The sequence below is a fragment of the Trichosurus vulpecula genome, chromosome 2 (genome assembly GCF_011100635.1).
Source record: "Trichosurus vulpecula isolate mTriVul1 chromosome 2, mTriVul1.pri, whole genome shotgun sequence".
Classification (NCBI taxonomy): domain Eukaryota; kingdom Metazoa; phylum Chordata; class Mammalia; order Diprotodontia; family Phalangeridae; genus Trichosurus; species Trichosurus vulpecula.
In genome coordinates, this window is record NC_050574.1 from 82,212,820 (window position 1) to 82,233,139 (window position 20,320).

The 20,320-nt window shown below is 40.8% G+C and overlaps 1 protein-coding gene across 1 annotated transcript in view; it reads right to left on the reverse strand.

Annotated features, from left to right (window-relative positions):
* Window positions 1-19,461, reverse strand: part of DNHD1 (dynein heavy chain domain 1) — a 113,383-nt gene extending 93,922 nt beyond the window's left edge. The window contains exons 1-6 of the mRNA XM_036743773.1: window positions 19,368-19,461; window positions 18,168-18,855; window positions 10,347-10,529; window positions 8,113-8,316; window positions 7,777-7,887; window positions 5,541-5,697 (exon numbers count right to left, since the gene is read on the reverse strand). Of these exons, the coding sequence (XP_036599668.1) occupies window positions 5,541-5,697; window positions 7,777-7,887; window positions 8,113-8,316; window positions 10,347-10,529; window positions 18,168-18,855; window positions 19,368-19,461 (1,437 nt within the window). The remainder of the gene's footprint in view (window positions 1-5,540; window positions 5,698-7,776; window positions 7,888-8,112; window positions 8,317-10,346; window positions 10,530-18,167; window positions 18,856-19,367) is intronic.
* Window positions 19,462-20,320: the final 859 nt, after the last annotated feature.

Sequence of the window (20,320 nt, forward strand, 5' to 3'; positions counted from 1 at the left end):
TCATACCCCAGACAGGTATGGGCAGGGCAGGGTGGGAGGAAGTGGTAAAGGGGGTGTAGGAAGGGGACACGGCAGACAGATATCACTCTAAGCCAGCACCCTTCTCAGAGACTAAAGAACAGAGGATGCAGGTTCAAGGCCCTTCTCTCTCCTCAAGGCAGGAATTGTAGTCTGCAGTCTCCCTTGGAAAGGAGAGGGCAAGATTCCAAAGATATCTATCAATACCTTTCACAAACCACATTTAGACAATTCATGCAGACATATATAACTTACATGGGACACATACACACACACACACACACACACACACACACACACAGCCCTTACAGTGGCAAACTCTGCCCAATTAACAGATTCCCTAAAAATTAGAATATACCAGAGAAAAATGAATGGCTCCATGAGACAACAACAAAAATATTATAACGAAATGAAAAGACTGAAAAAGTAGAAGAAAATATAAGCCACTTTCTACCAAAGACAATTTAGTTGGAAAACAGGTCAAGGAGAGGTAATCTAAGAATCATCAGACTCCTTGAAAATTATGATTTTTCTTTAAAAGCCTGAGCACTTTACTTAAAGAAAACACAGGTGAAGACTACCCTGACGTATTAAAATTAGAAAGCAAAGTGAAAATAGAAAGAATCACTTGATCACTTCCTAAAAGAAACTTTCAAAGTGAAAACTCACCAAAATCCATAACTTTTACAACAACAACGAAAAAGGAGAATTAAGGTATCAAAGAACCACATTATTTAGGGTCACTCAAAACCTGACAGCTTCTACTATAAACGGGAGGTAATCCTGAAATTGAATATTACAAAAGGTAGGAGATATAGGCTTACAATCAATAATAACTTATCCTTCAAAGTTCCTACAAGGGAAAAAATGGACCTTTAATGGAAGAAGACTGTTAAGCATTTCTGATTAAAAGAACAGAGTTGAGTAGGATCTTTGAAATCTAAACATAGAGTTAAAAGAAACCTAGAAAGATTAATTTATTCGAGCAATTGCAAAGGGCTCTATGATGACACAGTGTTAATATTCTAAGAGAGGGAAGAGAAGTAAGTATGCCTTTAGAATATTAATGTTCTCAAAGGGTATTAAAAAAGCTAAAGATGAAAACCAGAGATCCTGAAAGTGGACTGGTTCTGTTCTGAGGATTTTGAAAGGGAAAAGAGGACAAAGAAAAGGAATTTTGTTGTTGTTCAGTCATGACCAAATCTTTATGACCCCATTTTGATTTTTCTTGGCAAAGATATTTCCTTCTCCAGCTCATTTACAGATGAGGAAACTGAAGCAAAATGACTTGCCCAGGGTAACACAGCTAGTAAGTATCTGAGGCCAGATTTGAACTCATGAGGATGAGTCTTCCTGACTCCAGGCCCTATCCACTGTGCCACCTAGCTGCATCTACTACTGTTACTGCTGTAAAAGGAATATACTACGGTAGAAAGGAGGAAGAAAAAGATGGGTCAGAAGAATATTAAACAAAAATGGAAGGAGTGAGGAGCAGACCAATCTGGTGATGAGCTTCTCCACAGCTGGACAGGCTAGTTCTCAGACAAGGGACTCAAAAGCTATCATTGGTCCCTTACTCAATGTTTTTTTTTAATTTGGTAGGACTTGAAAATCTAAGTGGTTATCTGGCTTAGATTTTGGTAACCCAGGCTAGGATCACTTCCATACCACAGTGAGGCATCAGAATAGAACTTAAGTGGAGGGAGAGAAGCATAGAGAGTATTATACGTAATTTGGAGTGTGAAAGCGATGTGGCTACACTTGCAACTTAAGGAAAATGCAGAGAACAAAACAACTGGTTTTGTTCCTTCAGTACAGAACTGGATTTAATTGGTGGACTTTAGGGACCACTCTGATGCAGGAGACACATCCCAATATGTGAGTTTAAGAAAGGAAAAGAAACAGAGTATTAGAAAGACACAATGGCAGCAGGGGCTACATCTGTTCCCCTGTAATTTTTAGCATTAAATCCTCTGAACCATTTTGGGCCTCTCATCACCTGAGAAAGGCCTAAAACCTGGATTGGACAATCAGGAGAAAGACATTTTGGCCCACTCTGAGCTTAACCTACCATAATGCTTTGTGTACTCTGGCATAACAGACATGCTTTGCTTTGCTCTCTGAGTGAACACAAAATGCCCCTTCCTGTGTCAGCAACTATGAGGCCAGATGAAGCTGACCAGGAGCATTCTTCTGTTTATGACTACGAAGGACAAAGTGCTTTGAACCAAACACTATCTTGAATAATGGGACTTTTCTTACGTTTTCTTATGTTATATTACATCATGCTAATGAAAAAAGAAACATAGACATCTGGGTCTATAATTTAATTGACACCTTGACATTCTCTTATTGTATTTACAACCTATCCCGTTAAAAAATTCCTTTCTCACATTATGGTTAAACACATATGGAGACTATCATTTTGGGCTGACACAGGCATCCTGAGTTGGGATTGCTCTAAGTGTATAAAGGGTCTCCTTCAGCTTGTTTATCTCTGAGTTCAGAATTATTTTCTGACTCCACCATGTATGATTCTCTGGCTTAATGAAAATAAATAAGCGTGTTATAGCACATGTACAGCCCAATTCTGTTTGTTCCTTGTTCAAACTTTTGGTAAGATGAACTCTATTGTGTTTGTTCTTGAACAAACCTTTGGTAAAGGGGGAACCTCATTCTGTCTGTCCTTCGGACAAACCTTTGGTTAAGGCAGACGCCATTCTGTTTGTTCTTAAGGCAAACCTTCAGTTAAGGGGGAAACGGATTCTGTTTGTTTCTTTGGACTAAACCTTTGGTAAATGGTTGACAATCCATAACAGGAAGCACTAGGTAAGCATTAACCTTGGTGGCTCTTGAACCCCACCCTATTTTATTGATGGGGCTGCAACAACAATGTGAAGCATGGCAAAGTTCTAGATCCTGGAGCAGAATTACCAAGACCTTGGCCCTTGCTGTTTGTTCATGTGCCTGTGTCTCTGAGAATCCTTTAACTTTCTCTATAGTGCTTTCTAAACTAGTCATTAAATTGCATCTGGCCAGTTACCATTTCACTGGGAGGTGGGAAATCTAAAATAAAACAGAACTTTGTGTTAGCATGTGGTTGAGAGATGAAAGAGACTAAGTCCAGCCTAAAAGGGTGAACTGGTTGTGGGAACTAAATAGAAGGTATAGTCTATATTACTGCATCTCCAGTCATCCTGATCTCTATCTGGCCATTGAACCTAGATGACTCTGGAGAAGAAAGTGAAGCTGGCGACTTTGCACAGCCTTCCCTCACTTAAATCCAATTTACTTGCAAGTCATGACATCATCTTCCTGATGTCATGGTCCTCCTCAAGAATGAAGGACAAACCACACACCACATGGACATAAGCGCAAAATGGGTACGTGGGTACATAGACTTAAAGGGTGATATCATAAGCAAATTAGAGAAGCATGGAATATTCTACCTGTCAGATTTATGGATAAGGGAACAATTTATGACCAAACAAGAAATAAAGAGCATTACAAGATGTAAAATTCATTATTTTGATTACATCAAATTAAAAAGGTTTTGAGTGAACAAGAACAGAGACAATATTAGAAGAGAAACAGGAAACTGGGAAAAAATTTTCACAGCAAGTTTGTTTAATAACAGCCTCATTTCTCAAATATATAGTGAGTCAAATCAGTAAGAATAAGAGTCATTCCCCAATTGGCAAATGGTCAAAAAATATGGATGGGCAGTTTTCAGAAGAAAAAAAATCAAAACTATCCCTAGTCATATGAAAGAAATGCTCTAAATCACTATTGATTAGAGAAATGCAAATTAAGACAACTAGGAAGTACCATCTCATACCTATCAGATTGGCTAATATGACAAAAAAGTAAAATGACAAATGGGGAATTTGGAAAAATAGGTACATTAATGCATTGTTGTTGGAATTGTGAACTGATCCAATCATTCTGAAGTGTGATTTGGAACTATGCCCAAAGGACTATAACACTATGCATATCCTTTGACCCAGCAATACCACAACTAAATCTGTATCCCAAAGAAATATTTTAGAAAAGGAAAAGGATCTATATGTACAAAAATATTTATAGCAGCTCTTTTTGTGGTAGCAAAGAATTAGAGATTGAGAAAAGCTCATCATTTGGGAAATGGCTAAACAAGCTGTGGTATATGACCGTGATGGATTACTATTGTGCTATAAGAAATGACAAGCCAAATGGTTTCAGAAAAACTTGGGACGACTTACATGAACTGATGAAACGTGAAGTGAGCAGAAGCAGGAGAACATTTATACAGTAACAGTAATATTGTATGATGATCGACTGTGAATGACTTAGCTATTCTCAGCAATACAGTGATCGTAGACAATTCTAAAGGACTTATGATGCAAAATGCTATCCATTTCCAGAGAAAGAACTGATAAATAGAAGTATCCATGATATGTTTTTTACATATGTAGATACAGACATAGGTATATAGATCTATATAGACATAGAAATAGATAAATCTGTGTCAAATGGTAGCCTTCTCTAGTGTGAGGTGGGAAGGGAGGGAGAGAGACAGTTCAGAACTTGAAATATAACAAATAAGTAAATAAACAAAACTGTCTGACCATAAAAAAGAATGTTAACATTTTTTTGTTTACATGTAATTGAGAAAAAATAAAATATAAACTAAGTGTTAAAAAAAGAACCATATTGGCAATGGAGTTTTAAGCTATGAGACATTTGGGATTTTCTAAATATACAGGAACACAGACATGAATAGACAAAAAGAACAGAACAGGATAGAGGGGGAATAATTAATAGGCTACTATGGATTTTTATGTAGAAATTAATTTCTAAGTTTAAATCACTGTATATGTATAGTTGATTGGTTTTGTTTCAGCTTAAAGTTAAGTGCACGATAAATTATTTTTCAAAAGAACATCTGCATAATCAAAGAATAGATGAGAATTTGGAATGATCAAGGGAAAGGAAGGGGAGATGGAAGTCAGGTAAATGATATATATGTGAACTGGTAACTGAAGGGATGGAGGGATAGTGGAAAGGGGGAGTGGGGGGGAGGGGCAATCAGATGTTTTTGGTAGTTCCCTTCTCTCCTCCTAACACCAAGTCAAAGGCCTGCCCATGATAAGCCCACCATCAAAGTTTCCCCCCAGAAAGTAGCCTATATGTCTGCCCAGAAGACTGCTTGTCAGTTTGCTCACCCATTAAACCACTTGAATGCCTATTTCCCTAGCTGTGCTGATGCTCTAAGCCACCTCAGAGACCAAACCACAGCAGCGTTAGGGAAGGGGCGAAAGGCTAGGCCTGAGCAAGGCCAGGTTTCTTCATCTGTAAATGGGAATAATAACAGCACCCACCTCCCTGGGTTACTGTGGAGCTAAAATGAGATAGTGGTAAAGCACCCAGCAAACCTTAAAGCACTACATAGATGCTATTGTCACTGTTCACAGTTATCTTCAGCCCTGGGGCACAGGGGATAGGTGGTTTTTGGATTATCTATTTGGAGTTAGAAAGCTTACCATCTGAAGGATAGCTGCGGAGAGCCGGAGGCAACGCCTCAATACCCGCAAGGCTCCTCTATTCATCTTGGCCAGGGCCCGCTGCAGCTCAGGAAGGGTGTAGCATCGATTCTCCTCTTGCGGCAGCCAGGAAACAGAGTGTAGCTCTTGCAGGAACCTGGGAGGAAGGGCCCACAGAATGTTAGAATCGAAGTTTCTTTTGGCCAGACACACAAAAGGACAGGGACCATAGGCAGCCTTCCCACATCCCTTCTCTGAATATCCTAATGAAATTGTACCAATAGGATTTCTGCACCCCTTCCTAAGACTGATGATCTCTTAGATTTTTGGCCACCTCTGAGAAATCAGGGCCACAACTTACAAAATCTTTCTTCTCTTGCTTGGTCTGGGTAACTGAATCATCTCCCAAGTAATCTGGTTTATACCGTGAATCTCTCCTGTGTGAATTGTTTGTTTTATTTTGGTTTTTTGGGAAGGAATTCTAAAATAACTTTCAAACTTGAAAGGTAGTCTGGTTTAAAACAAAGGTTTTGGTAAGTACATTTGTGTTCCACCTCTTCATCCTCTTCCCAGTTCTTAGACTTCAGAACTGTCACCTCACATAAGATGTCCTTCTAGTTGCACTTTTCATCTTGGTATATCTTCTTTGAGCTGCAATGACCACACCTACATAATTTTCAAAATTGGATGAACCAAGATTCATATGGGGACAGAATAGTTCCTGTTTAGCTTTCATGCCCTCTTCCTTCCTTCTTTCCTTCCTTCCTTCCTTCCTTCCTTCCTTCCTTCCTTCCTTCCTTCCTTCCTTCCTTCCTTCCTTCCTTCCTTCCTTCTTTCCTTCTTCCTTTCTTTCTTCCTTCCTTCTTTTCTGATGGTACCTGGACCTTTATTGGCTTTTCTAGACATAGCAGAACATTGAAGTCTATCTCTTCAGCAAAAAGTCTATAGTGCTTAGGGAAAGGAGATCAGTGGAGATCAAGAAGTAACAGAGAACAGGGGCTGAGGAAAGGAAATGCCAGTACCCATAGCTAAAAAAAAAACCTTATCTAGGCTAGCATGAGACACTACCATCCTTGGCCTGGGCTAGTCATACAGGTATAGTAAATTCCCTGAAGGCAATGACCACATATTCTCCTCTCCCTCATAGCTGAGCTTAGTGCAGGGCTGGCCACATAATAATATCCACTAGAGATTTACTGATTGGTTAGTTTAGAAGGAACCCCCTTTCTCACTCTTTGGCCCCAGAGAAAGAATTTTGGGGGTTGAGATCTGTCTAAACTCCTTCCCCCGAAAACTTGAGGACTGAGACCAGGCTTCCACTCTTAAGACCAGTTGCTTATAAGAGACAAAAATGCTACATACCCACTAGATTGGGCCAGACCCTTCTTAGCTACCCTACTCTCCTTAAAAGAAAATGGAAGAGGACTGGTAGAAGGAGCCAGAGATCATAGCAGCCCAGCTGGGGCAAAAGAGATAAGAGCAAGGGATGGGAAGATTAGGATGTGAGATGAATTGTGGTAAAAACTCAAGAAGGCAGGAGAATAAAGGCAATAGGAAATCTAGGATAACAAATCAGAAGAACAGGGGTTGGGAAATCAGGGAGAAAGGAAAGAGAAAAAATTCCCCACTCTGGATATATCCTTCCTGAAGATCTTGTGCTCAGGAAGTCACTATCTGTTTATTTCATGTTAAGTGGCTGTGTGGTAGATTGGAAGGGATGTTATATATTGGGTAAGCTATGAGCCAAGAGAGAAGAACTGAACTAACTATGAAGAAAGGGTAAAATTTGAGTGCCCAAGTGGGGAGAAAATAAGGGACTAAAAGATGAAAATAAGGGACTAAAAGATGAAAGATCTGAATTATAAAAGCCTGCCATCACTCCTGGTCTCCTCAAGATCTACTAGCCAATCTTGAAGGTCCCAGTAGTCAGCCCTGGCCAACCAAGGTTGGCCAAAAAAGTAGAGAAAACCCTAAGAAAAAGATAGAAACACAAGGAAAGAAGGTACTAAAGTGAGAACAGACTGGGATAAGGGATGTAAGAGTGAGATATGCCTTCCATCCCTCAGGATATAGCTAGACTTGTCTTGTTCCTCACACATTGCCCAGAACAGTCCTGCTTACAACCAGGAGAAAAGCTGTAGAGGACGTAGCATTTTGTCACTTGGATAGTGAGGGTAGAGGGCTGAGGAGAAGGACAGAGAAAAAGGTTTCAAGGAACAAGAGTCAAAAATCCCACCTGTTAATGTGGAGCAGACAAACTCCAAAGTGGGGTATAGCAAAGAGCAGGTAGTTCCTCAGGAAATCCCGGCGTTTCTTCAGCACCTGCAACTTAACACACTTCCTCCAGCTGTGGACCAAAGTTCAGTCAGAATTCTCTTCAAACTTCTCCTCACCCCTACCCCCTTCTTTGACTCTTACTCTAACCCTATAACTCCCCTATCACCACTGAAGTCTCCTTAGCCTGAAGCAATGTTCACAATCTCATCTCCTCATACCCTGTCCCCTCACCCACCTTTTCCATTCCTTCTCCCACCTCCCCCCATCTCTGTACTCCAAACCATTTCACTCTTACCAAGTAAAGGCCTTCCTCACAAGATAATGCTTGAAGAAAGGGATATTTTGGAGTTGTTGCCAGAGCATGGCATGCCGGTGCCAGACACCCAGTGTTATTAACTCACTGCCTTCCACAGGATGCACATGTAGGACTCCAAAAGGAGAAAAGATGTAGTGCTCTGGTTTTGCCAGGTTCCGTGGCACCACCATCAGGCTATATGGCCTAGGAAGAGAGTGTTCTGACCAATGAACACACAAACATACCCTCAACCCCTATAATTAGGTTGTATTGCCCAAGAAAAGAGGACAGAGGAGGAAGTGGAAGAGTAAAGGAATAGAAGAAAGGAGGCAAAAAAGTGGATGAGAGTAAGAAAAATAGGAGAAAGATATTATGACCTTCAAACAGGAAAGAATAAACAGTTAAGACCAAAATATAGCCCAAGAGAGATAAGATCATAGTAAGGATCACTTTAAATGAATCTTAATCTCCAGGCTAATACCAATAACATAAGGATATGATACTGGGATCATATTGGTGACTGCTGAGAAGTCATTAAGAAAGAAAGGTGCCAAAATAACTGGGAAAAGATAAAGGTTCCCCCTTCATTGGAAACTACACACTACTAATATTTTATAAATTCTCAAATCGATTTCTTAATTAGTAGATCCGTGTGTACTTAGCAGTAGTAATCACAATCAAGTGGCAATGATTCACTAAGAACAACTTGTGCAAACTAACCTCATAGGGTTACTTGACTAGTAGATTAATCAAGGAAATGACACTGAAGCTGAATTTAAGCAAGGCACTTAACAAGGTATCTCATGATATTCTTGTAAGCAAGAGGTAGTGCTGAAGATGGGAAGATGGTGGATTTGTAGCTTTGTGTAGGTTTGTAGCACAACCATATACAAAGAGTGGTGATGGATGTCACCATGGAAGAAGGTGTTGACTCATATTGGTCCTATTCCATTCAACATGTTTCTTAATCATTTTAATATTTAGAATACATGTTTACTAAACTGAGAATGTTCCATTGATGGGAGCAAAAGGTAATACAGTTGTATGATACAACCAAGATTGGAATGGATTTCTAGGGCCTAGAATGATTAACTATATAATGAAGGTAAGGGAACAGGGAAAGAGAATAAATAATTGTCTGTTATGTGTCAGGCACTGTGCTAAGTACTTTACAAATATTATCTCAATTGATTCTCACATCAACTCTAGGAGTTAGGTGCTATTATTATCCTCATTTTACAGGTAAGGAAAATTTAAGAGGTTAAGTGACTTGCCCAAGATCACATAGCAAGTAAGTGTCTGGGGCCAGATTTGAACTCAGCTCTTCCTGATTTCAGGCCCAGCTCTCTATCTATTGCACCAGTACCTGCCCTAATGGGGTTATACAGAAAGGCCTGCACTTAACTTTAAAAAATAGCTCCATCAGTAACTGATGTCAAACAGAGGCATGGTTACAAAATGGTTCTGGGGTTTTATTGAATGATGAGCTTAACAAGTCAACAAGAAGATGTGGTAAACAAAAAAATCTAATGCTGAATTAATATAATATCCAGAACCAAACAAGAAATGTTATAGTTCTATTTGACTTCACATTGCTCAGGACAAACCTGAGTATTACAATCAGCTCTGAGTGTTATATTTTAGGAAGGATATTGACAAAATAAAGCCAATCCAGAGGAAGATGGTGATATGCTGTTCCTCTGACACAGACTGGAGGTTTCCTAACTGAGGAATGTGGAGAGCAAGAAGATTCATGCATGAGAGGGTTCCAAAAAAGCATCAGAAAGGATGTATAAAGAGCAAATGTTGGTCTGAAAATATGGGGTGAGCCCCATATGGAGGAGCCACAGGACAGAACTAGGCCCAATAAATGGAAAGTTACAGAGCGGAAATTTTTAGCTCAATATAAGAAAGAATGTATTAACAATTAGAGCTGCCTTGGAAGATGTTAATGGAATTGTTCAAACAAGCAGAATAAACATTAGCAAAGAGGACTCCTGCACTAGAAGGGAGGCTGGACTAAATGACCTCTAGGATAATTTCTAACTCTAGGATTCCAGGCCAAGGAAAGGAGGTCAGATAAGGATAGAATGAGAGATTTGTTGGAAAGGGACAAAGAAAGAGAATGAGGAAGGCAGGATTTAGGGCAGGGAGCAAAAAGGAAAAGATCAAAGGAAGAGGGTTCCTAGAGGATATGGGCTTAAACCAGGAATGCGTGGGAGCTAGATGCTTACCTGAAATGCCTAGTAGTTGCCAAATTGAGGTAGATGAAGTGGATCTGACTTAGGTACCTGTTCTTCCGAAAAATTGAAATGATTTGGTTCTTTAGGAGGACAGTTTGAGGTAAGTATTCAGAGCTTGACCTCGGAGGTCTCTTTTCTTCAGTAGCCCTTAATGATAATAACTGAGATGTGTATCTGTATAATATAATGTAGAAAACAGTGCTGGGAAAGAGAGTAAAAGGAAGGGCAAAAGAAGGGGAGAAAAGAAAGGTAATAGGATATTTATGCCTAGAATTACTAAGGAAGACAGTTCAGGCCCAGGGTATCCTGACTGCTTTACATCAGGGTAGAAGGAAGCTATATGCTCATCCTTGATGTACAGATCAAGAAGGAGGAACTGGTAGAGCAAGTCTTCTGGGAGATTTTGTGCAAGGGGAATTTGAATATATATACACAGATACTGACATTCACATATAAAAACACATACTTCATATATGGTCATACACATGGGTCCATACCACATATATGCCCACCCCCACCCCCACCTCAAATATGTAGAATGATAGAATCTTAGATTTGGCGCCTCAGAGGTCCAACTACTAACCAAAATAGAAATCCTATATGAAACATTCTTGACTTCACCCAGGATTCACTTAAATATTTCCAAGTGACAGAGAACTCACAATCCTTTTGAGGCAGCCCATTCTACATTTGGCCAGTTGTAATTGTTAAGAAGTTTCCCCTTAGGTGGGTATAAATATGCCTTCCTGTGATTTTTATCCACATATGGTACGTGATTTAGACATAAAGGGGGGCTCAGATCTATGGATAAGAGAAGAGTTTATGACCAAACAAGACATAGAGAAGATTACAGGAAATAGAATGGATAATCTTGACTGTACAAAAATTTAAAGGTTTTATGCAAACAAAACCAATGCAGCCAAGATTAGAAGGGAAACAGGGAAAAAGGGAAGGGCAGGGAAGGGAAAAAATTTGCAGCAAGTTTCTCTGATAAAGCCCTTTCTCAAATATATAGGGAAGTGAGCCAAATTTATAAACAAGAGCCATTCCCCAATTGATAAATGGTCAAAGGATATGAACAGGCAGTTTTCCAATGAAGAAATCAAATCTATCAATAGTTACACGAAAAAAACACTCTAAATCACTACTGATTAGTGAAATAGAAATTAAAATAAATCTGAGGTATCATCTCACATCTATCAGATTGGCTAACATGATAGAAAAGTAAAATGACAAACATTGGAGGGGATGTGGAAAAATAGGTACACTGATGTACTGCTGGTGGAGTTGTGAACTGGTCTAACCATTCTGGAGAACTATTTGGAACTATGCCCAAAGGACTATAAAGCTCTGCATACCCCTTGATCCAGCAATACATTAGGTGTATATCCCAAAGGTACCAAAGAAAAGGGGAAAAGGCCTACAAAAATATTTATAGCAGCTCTCTTTGTAGTGGTAAAGAATTAGAAATGGAGGGGATGTCCATCAATTGAGGAATGGCTGAACAGATTGTGGTATATAATTGTGATAGAATGTTATTGTGCTACAAGAAATGCTACGGAAACAGGAGAATATTGTACACGGTGAGAGCAATACCGTAACGATGATCAGCTATGAAGGACTTGGTTAATCTGATCAATACAATGATCCAGGACAATTCCAAAGGAATTGAAAAATGCTACTTCCATCTCCAAAAAGAGATCAGATGAACTCTGAGTGCAGATGGAAGGATACTTCTTTATGTTTCTTGCTCTTTATTGCTTGTCTTTTTTTTACAACACAGCTAATATGGAAATGTTTGGCATGACTTCACGTGTATAATTGATATCATATTGTTTGCCTTCTCAATGGGCAGGAGAGGGGCAGAAGAAAGAATGTGGAACAGGAAAAAAAATTTTAAATGAGTGTTAAAAACAAATAAATAAAACAAGTATAATTTTTACCCATACACCCTAGGTTTCAGGTCTTCCTGACTCCAGGTCCAGCACTCTTTCTATTGGGCTACATGGATTTTTATTACTGGCTCCTTTCTTGGATTTTGTCTTAAATCTTCTGAGCATCACGACTGCTATTATTCTTCTTACACTGTGAACTACTCCCTAGGTAGTTATGTAGGTATGTAGTTTGATGGTTTTCTTTCTCCTCCTTTCTCTTCAATTTAAAGCCCCTTTCATTAGATTTGTAAACTCTCAGGCAAATATGTGCTTACCAATCTTTGTGAGGTAAATTACATCATTATATGAGTCTCTCATTCCTATATTTTAAGCTATTTAAGCTAATATATTCCTATATCTTGTTCTAGAAATCTAAATCCCATGCCCATCTACCATAGTCTTAACTTTCATTTATCAAATCTCTTTTCCTCTTCTACATACATCATTTGTCTTCAGTGGGCAGGAGTAATGAAAACACTACTTATATTCCTGTAGTCTTCTGTTTCTTGCCCAAGATTTTACAATTTAGGTTCCTTCTGACAGTATCATTTTTGCCCACATGAATCACCAGAAGTGGGTAGTAGCCATCTGTTTTGACAAATCTTAACAGGTTCTCTGTCATATCTTGGATACATGATTTAGAAAAACAGGAAACCTCTATATTTTGATCAGGTTGCTAAATGGCTGTTGCACTAACAGCACACTCACTGATTTCCATCACTCTTTTCTTCTTCCAATGCCCCTTACTGACAAATCTAGTATCTACTTCACCATTTCTTGGAGGACAAGCGATTGCTTTCTCTCAAACCACCAAATGCCCTTCTCTCTTCTGGAAAAGCCTCAAGTTTGCATCTTAGCTCCAAGCGTTCTTTTCAGTGTCTTCCTTCCTCAAACTGTATATTTTATTCTTCCTCCCACCAACCCTCTAACGCAAGTCACAATTTCCCTCTACGTCTTCATATTCTTTTTTTAACCTCTTTCTTTTTCACATTGAAGTCTATCTTCTAATATTTTGAGGATCACTTCATTGTCTCTAATAACCTGGAAGAAGGAGAGGAAGCAGCATTCCCTCAAGGCCTTTCACCTATTTTTCCTTGAAGGAGACCAACCAACACCATGTAGACAAGTTTCATTAATATCTATGAAGGAGGGGGGTGGAGCCAAGATGGCGGCTGGAAAGCAGGGACCAGCCGGAGCTCCCTGCCGAGCCCCTCCAAAAACCTATAAAAAATGGCTCTGAACCAATTCTAGAATGGCAGAATCCACAGAACAGCAGAGGGAAGCAGGGCTCCAGCCCAGGACAGCCTGGATGGTCTCTGGGTGAGGTCTATCCCACACGGAGCTGGGAGCTGGGAGCTGGGAACGGAGTGGAGCAGAGCCCAGCCTGAGCGGCGTGGACCAACAAGACCAGCAACTGGGCAGAGCATGCCCTAGCGCCCTGATTCAGTGAGCTGCGGCAGTTACGAGACTTCTCAACCCACAAACACCAAAGACTGTGGAGAAGGTTAGTGGGAAAAGCTGCGGGAGTGGAAGGAGTTCGCGGTTCGGCTTCCAGCCCCAGGGGCAGCGGAGGTGGGGCAGCTACGGCTGCTGCTGCTTCCGGCTCCAGGCCCACCTGGTGGGAGGAATTAAGTGGCAGATCAGAGCAGGGGTGCACAGCCTGCCGAAGATCTAAGCCCAGTTCGGGTTGGGGGTTCTTGGGGAAGGAGCAGTGCTGGTGTGGCAGAGCTGGCACCTCCCCCACAAACGTGGAACATAGAACTCTGTAGTCTACAAGCAGTCATACCCCACTGAAAAACTCAAAGGTCAAGTTAGTTGGCTGGGAATATGGCCAGGCAGCGAAAACGCACCGAGATTCAGTCTCAGACTCTGCATTCTTTCTTTGCTGACAAAGAAGACCAAAACATACAGACAGAAGAAATTAATAAAGTCAAAGAGCCTACAACAGAAACCTCCAAGAAAAACATGAACTGGTCCCAGGCCATGGAAGAGCTCAAAAAGGATTTGGAAAAGCAAGTTAGAGAAGTAGAGGAAAAATTGGGAAGAGAAATGAGAAGGATGCGAGAAAACCATGAAAAACAAGTCAATGACTTGCTAAAGGAGACCCAAAAAAATACTGAAAAATACACTGAAGAAAACAACACCTTAGAAAATAGATTAACTCAAATGCCAAAAGAGCTCCAAAAAGCCAATGAGGAGAAGAATGCCTTGAAAGGCAGAATTAGCCAAATGGAAAAGGAGGTCCAAAAGACCACTGAAGAAAATACTACTTTAAAAATTAGATTGGAGCAAATGGAAGCTAGTGACTTTATGAGAAATCAGGATATTATAAAACAGAACCAAAGGAATGAAAAAATGGAAGACAATGTCAAATATCTCATTGGAAAAACCACTGACCTGGAAAATAGATCCAGGAGAGATAATTTAAAAATTATTGGACTACCTGAAAGCCATGATCAAAAAAAGAGCCTAGATATCATCTTTCAAGAAATTATCAAGGAGAACTGCCCTGATATTCTAGAGCCACGGGGCAAAATAGAAATTGAAAGAATCCATCGATCGCCTCCTCAAATAGATCCCAAAAAGAAATCTCCTAGGAATATTGTCGCCAAATTCCAGAGCTCCCAGATCAAGGAGAAAATACTGCAAGCAGACAGAAAGAAACAATTTGAGTATTGTGGAAACCCAATCAGAATAACCCAGGATCTGGCAGCTTCTACATTGAGAGATCGAAGGGCTTGGAATGCGATATTCCGGAGGTCAATGGAGCTAGGATTAAAACCTAGAATCACCTACCCAGCAAAACTGAGTATCATGCTCCAAGGCAAAATATGGATTTTCAATAAAATAGAGGACTTTCAAGCTTTCTCAGTGAAAAGACCAGAACTGAATAGAAAATTTGACTTTCAAACACAAGAATCAAGAGAAGCATGAAAAGGTAATCAAGAAACAGAAATTGCAAGGGACTTACTAAAGTTGAACTGTTCTGTTTACATTCCTACATGGAAAGATGATGCGTATGATTCATGAGACCTCAGTATTAGGGTAGCTGAAGGGAATATGCATATATATATATATGTTTATATATATATATATGTTTATGTATATATATAAGTGAATGTGTATATATGTATATATCTATGTGTATATATATATATGTGTGACACAGGGTGAGTTGAAGATGAAGGGAAGATATCTAAAAGAAATAAAATGAAATTAAGGGATGAGAGAGCAACATACTGAGAGAGGGAGATAGGGAGAGATAGAATGGGGTAAATTATCTCACATAAAAGTGGCAAGAGGAAGCAGTTCTGTGGGAGGAGGGGAGAGGGCAGGTGAGGGGGGAATGAGTGAACCTTGTGCTCATCAGATTTGGCCTGAGGAGGGAATACCATACATACTCAGTTGTGTATCTTACCCCACAGGAAAGAAGAGGGAGGAAGATAAAAAAAAATAAAAGGGGGGGGATGATGGAGGGGAGGGCAGATGGGGGTGGAGGTAATCAAAAACAAACACTTTGGAAAGGGGACAGGGTCAAGGGAGAAAATTCAATAAAGCGGGATGGGTTGGGAAGGAGCAAAATGTAGTTAGTCTTTCACAACATGAGTATTGTGGAAGGGTTATACATAATGATACACATTTGGCCTAGGTTGAATTGCTCGACTTCTTAGGGAGGGTGGGTGGGAAGGGAAGAGGGGAGAGAATTTGGAACTCAAAGGTTTAAAATCAGATGTTCAAAAACAAAAAAAAAAGTTTTTGCATGCAACTAGAAAATAAGATACAGCAGGCAATGGGGCGTAGAAATTTATCTTGCCCTACAAGAAAGGAAGGGAAAAGGGGATGAGAGGGGAGGGGGGTGATAGAGGGGAGGGCTGACTGGGGAACAGGGCAACCAGAATATATGCCATCTTGGAGTGGGGGGGGAGGGTAGAAATGGGGAGAAAATTTGTAATTCAAACTATTATGAAAATCAATGCTGAAAACTAAATATGTCAAATAAATAAATTTAAATTAAAAAAATATCTATGAAGGAGAATTTATGTCCTTGCATTAAGTTCTGTATGTCATTTTGTTTCTTGTGTGTATTTTGTGAATTTTTGCAAAAATAACTAAGATCCTGGTTTTATTTCTGGTTCTGGTCTTAGATTTGGTATTCTATGAATTATGAAGTACCCCTACTGATTTTCTTCTTCCTCTACAGCTTCTCTTTTCAATGTAAATTCCTTTTAATTAGATTTTTAAGAATTCAGACAATTATACAGTTACAATCTCTCATTAGATGCACTACCTCTACAGTATAGAGCCTATCATACCCATAATTGATGCTGTAGTCCAAAATCTAAATTTCATCTTCAGATAGTTGGTTACTTGATTATTGTCCTTCATACTCAAAAAAGACCAAAATGACATCACTATGTTGGGGTCAAGGTACAATGTGTTCAAATGTGACTAATCAGACCAATACGAGCCCAGGAAGCTCTACCATGGTCAGGTACAAATAGTCCATACGAGCATTTGGAGCGGAGATGTCTCTAAATTTGTGTATCTCATGTTTCTTTTGAACTAAAATTATTTTCAGATACCATCTTCTTAACTAGATATTCATTTTCTCCTGATAACCCCGAGAATGGAAAGACATTCCAGAGGTTCCCAAACTTATTTGGCCTATCACACCTTAAAAAAAAATGCTCAGCTCCTTCCTGGAGATCTACTTTCTTTAACCCTTTAATGTTTTTTTTTTTAAATTTGCATCACTTAAGGCTACTACCACCTACCCCCTGGATCATTCCAGTGACCCCCAAGGGGAGGTATTTCCCGCTTTGGGAATCCATCCTTTTAACCTCTGCATCTTCCCTTCTAGAAGCAAAACTAATCTGTATTTTGACCATAGCGGACAGTTACTTGGCCATGCCAGAAAAGCAAACATCTCACACTCTATGCAGGCCCCTGAAAACTTCTCCTTGCTCTCCATACCTGCTAGAAACGAAACCTCAATCTTCCCTGTTGGTAGTTCTTGTGGACAATTGCCACAATGAACTGCTGAGGTAAACTGGCTAAATGCTAAGTCTATTCACCTTAACAGGCTTTATGTATTTATAGCAGTTTTCTGACTTTTCTCATGAGGTGAGACTAATTTGCTCAATAACCTTTGACTAACAATTAGCAGCTTCCTGCCAAAGGCCCAATGTAATATTTTTCTAGGGGGTAGGGAGGAACAGGCCACATAGGGGTGAAATTGGTGACCTCATAGCTCCACAAAAGGGGCCAGGACTTTTTCAGGCAGAACTTTTTACAAATGAATTCTAGCTAAAACAAGAAGAGCACTCAAATTCCAAACCCACTGAATCTTTCCTTGATCTTCTGAAGTCCCTTGGAACTGTCCTCTTTCCCTTCCTTCACTCTTGTACCTGTATCTGCTTCATTCCAAGGCTGAGTAATAAACATCTCAAGGGTACCCCTTCTTGCCTGAATATTTCAGGTGAGGAAAGCAGGGGATCCATTTGCCATGAATACCCCTGTGGGTCTGGTAGTCTCAGCCTAAGTGGATTAAAAAGAAAAAACTGTGCCAGGAGTGTCTAGTAATAGTGGACAAAAAATAAGCAGGATAGCCTTGTTCCCAGGGCCAAAAAGCAAAAATAGTGACAAATTAAGTTGGTTTAGGGCTGCAGCATCTAGAGATTGTACCAGTAAGAGAGCCTAGAACCAGAGCTTCCCCCACCTTCACCCAGGGGCCCCAGTCAGCCAGAGTGTCTACAACTATGTTGGGCAGGGACTGGAAAGGAGAGAGAAGGGAGAAAAAAGGGAGAGAATAAGGAGGAGAGCCAGAGTTTAGGGTCTTGACTCCTCTCTCTTTCTCCAGGTTCTGGTGTTTGCTCACCTAGCACCACTGCTACGATACTCCTCTTCCTCTTTATTACTAATATACTTCACAGGTATTTCTGTGGCCAAGGCCAAAGGCAGAAGACCAAGGCCATTCATCCAGAAGTCTTCATCTTGGGCCACATCTACCCCCACAATGCCCAGAGCATATTGTAGCTCAGGGAGGGTCACAGGGTACACCCAGTTTTCATCCTCATCCTCATCTTCATCCTTATTGTCCTGTCTCTGCTTTTGTTCAGCCTGGACAAAAGGGCACAGTTGGCTCAAAGCAGCTTGGGAGGACAGTATTTTCAGCTTCTTCTGGTGTCTGCAAGAAGTATGGGTGGATGGGGCCATCATAGAGGTGTCTGGTGGAAAGGCCTGTCTCAGCACCTCTGGAAAATCCAGACCAAACTGGGTCTGGATTTTGGGGGCCCAGAGATATAACTGCTCCAAGAAAGGTAATGTGTCAAGGTGACCACAAAGCAGGTTCCGGTAAGGTGAGAGAGAGGCAAGCACATTATACAGGTAGTACCAAGCTGCAGGACTGCCATCCTTGAGCACAGCAGCCAGAAGGACCTGAAGTTCAGCTAGAAGGAGCTCCACTGCTGGGGACTGGTCCAGTTCCAGGGGATGCTGCAGCTGGGCATTGAGCTGCTGACGAATAGCCTGAGCCCACAGCTCTGGCTTTGATTGCCAGTCCCAGGCTAGGAGAGAGCAGGAAGGAAAGAAGAGATGAGTAAGAGAAGAGCTCCAAAATGGGGATATGGAAAAAAAGTCTCAGTAGCCTCCCTGCTTTCCACTTTGTACACCTCAACCCAGTAAGATATTAGGGGAATAGACCAGGTGAAGTATTGCCTAGTCTTGAGTAACTGGAAGGCATGTGGAATGCCTGGGAGCCATCTACCAACCTCTCCACGAGAACAAGGTGATTTAGGAAAAGACTTGGAACTGTGGAGAGACAAGGAGACACTTGTGCGGAGAGAGGGAATAGGGGAAAGGGAATCAGTGCTGAGGTTGGACAGGGCCTCCCTATGGCTTGTAACAGGTAGACGATATCATGCTCCCTATACCCCATGAGTTTCCAGAGTACCGTATTACCTCTCTCCAGCCATTCATCCTATGAGATCTGATAAGGAACTGGCTCAATGAAGCTGAAATTATAAAGCTGGTACCCTCAGGTTCCAACCTCCCCCCCCCCAGTCCCTTCCCCTCTCACCTGGTCTAATCTCCTGATTAAAGGGAATAGGGGTGGTTGGAGGGGGTGAAGGTAAACCATGCTCCTTAGGTGAAGAAGTCCTAGAGTAGCTCATGGCCTCTCTCACAGCGCAGAGTCTGAGCCTATATTCAAACAATGGCAACCCCCAATCACAGACCTTCCTTTGTCACAGACCCAAGAAACACCACTCCCACACAATGCATCTAAATCACATCTCCACAGAGCAATGCTAGTCATATACATTCATCAGTCTCACAGAAGCTCTCCGATCAAATCTACTTACATATAGTAACCTACTACACACACCCACTGCCCTAGTCAGATACAGAACACACATATACCTCCACCCAAAATATTCAGCATACAGCAGGAAGGCAGGTAAGCAGTTAGTATGTGCATGTATGTGCTCATGCGTGTATGCACGTGCGTACACACACACACACACACACACACACATCCACAGGCAGTCACACATATCCCTAGTCCAGTCATACACATCACCTTAGGGAGCATGAAGTAGTCTTCTGCCAATTCCAGCAACGGCCTGAGAAAGAAAGGAGATAGCTCATTAGTGTAAGGCAAGAAGAGAAATCCACCTCTAATTCTTTTCTTTTTCCAATAGGCTTAGGTAGGAATAATGTGTGTATGAGTAGAAGGGGAAGCAGGGGAGAAAAGAGCAAAGTCCTCAGAGAATGGAGAGAAGGAGACCTAGACTAAGGAGCAGAGAGTTCATAGAAGTGGAAGGTGATATTAGAGGGGGAGGGAGGACAGGGAAGGAAGAGAGGCTATCAAGGAATGACACAACTTTCTCATCTGGTCCTTTATATTCTGTACCTCATCTAGCTTTCCACCTTTAACTCATTCTCACACTACTCTTCTCCATTTACTCTATACTCCAATAAGACCAAAAATAAAATTTTTGGTTCTTGTCCATGTCAACTCATTCATCTGCC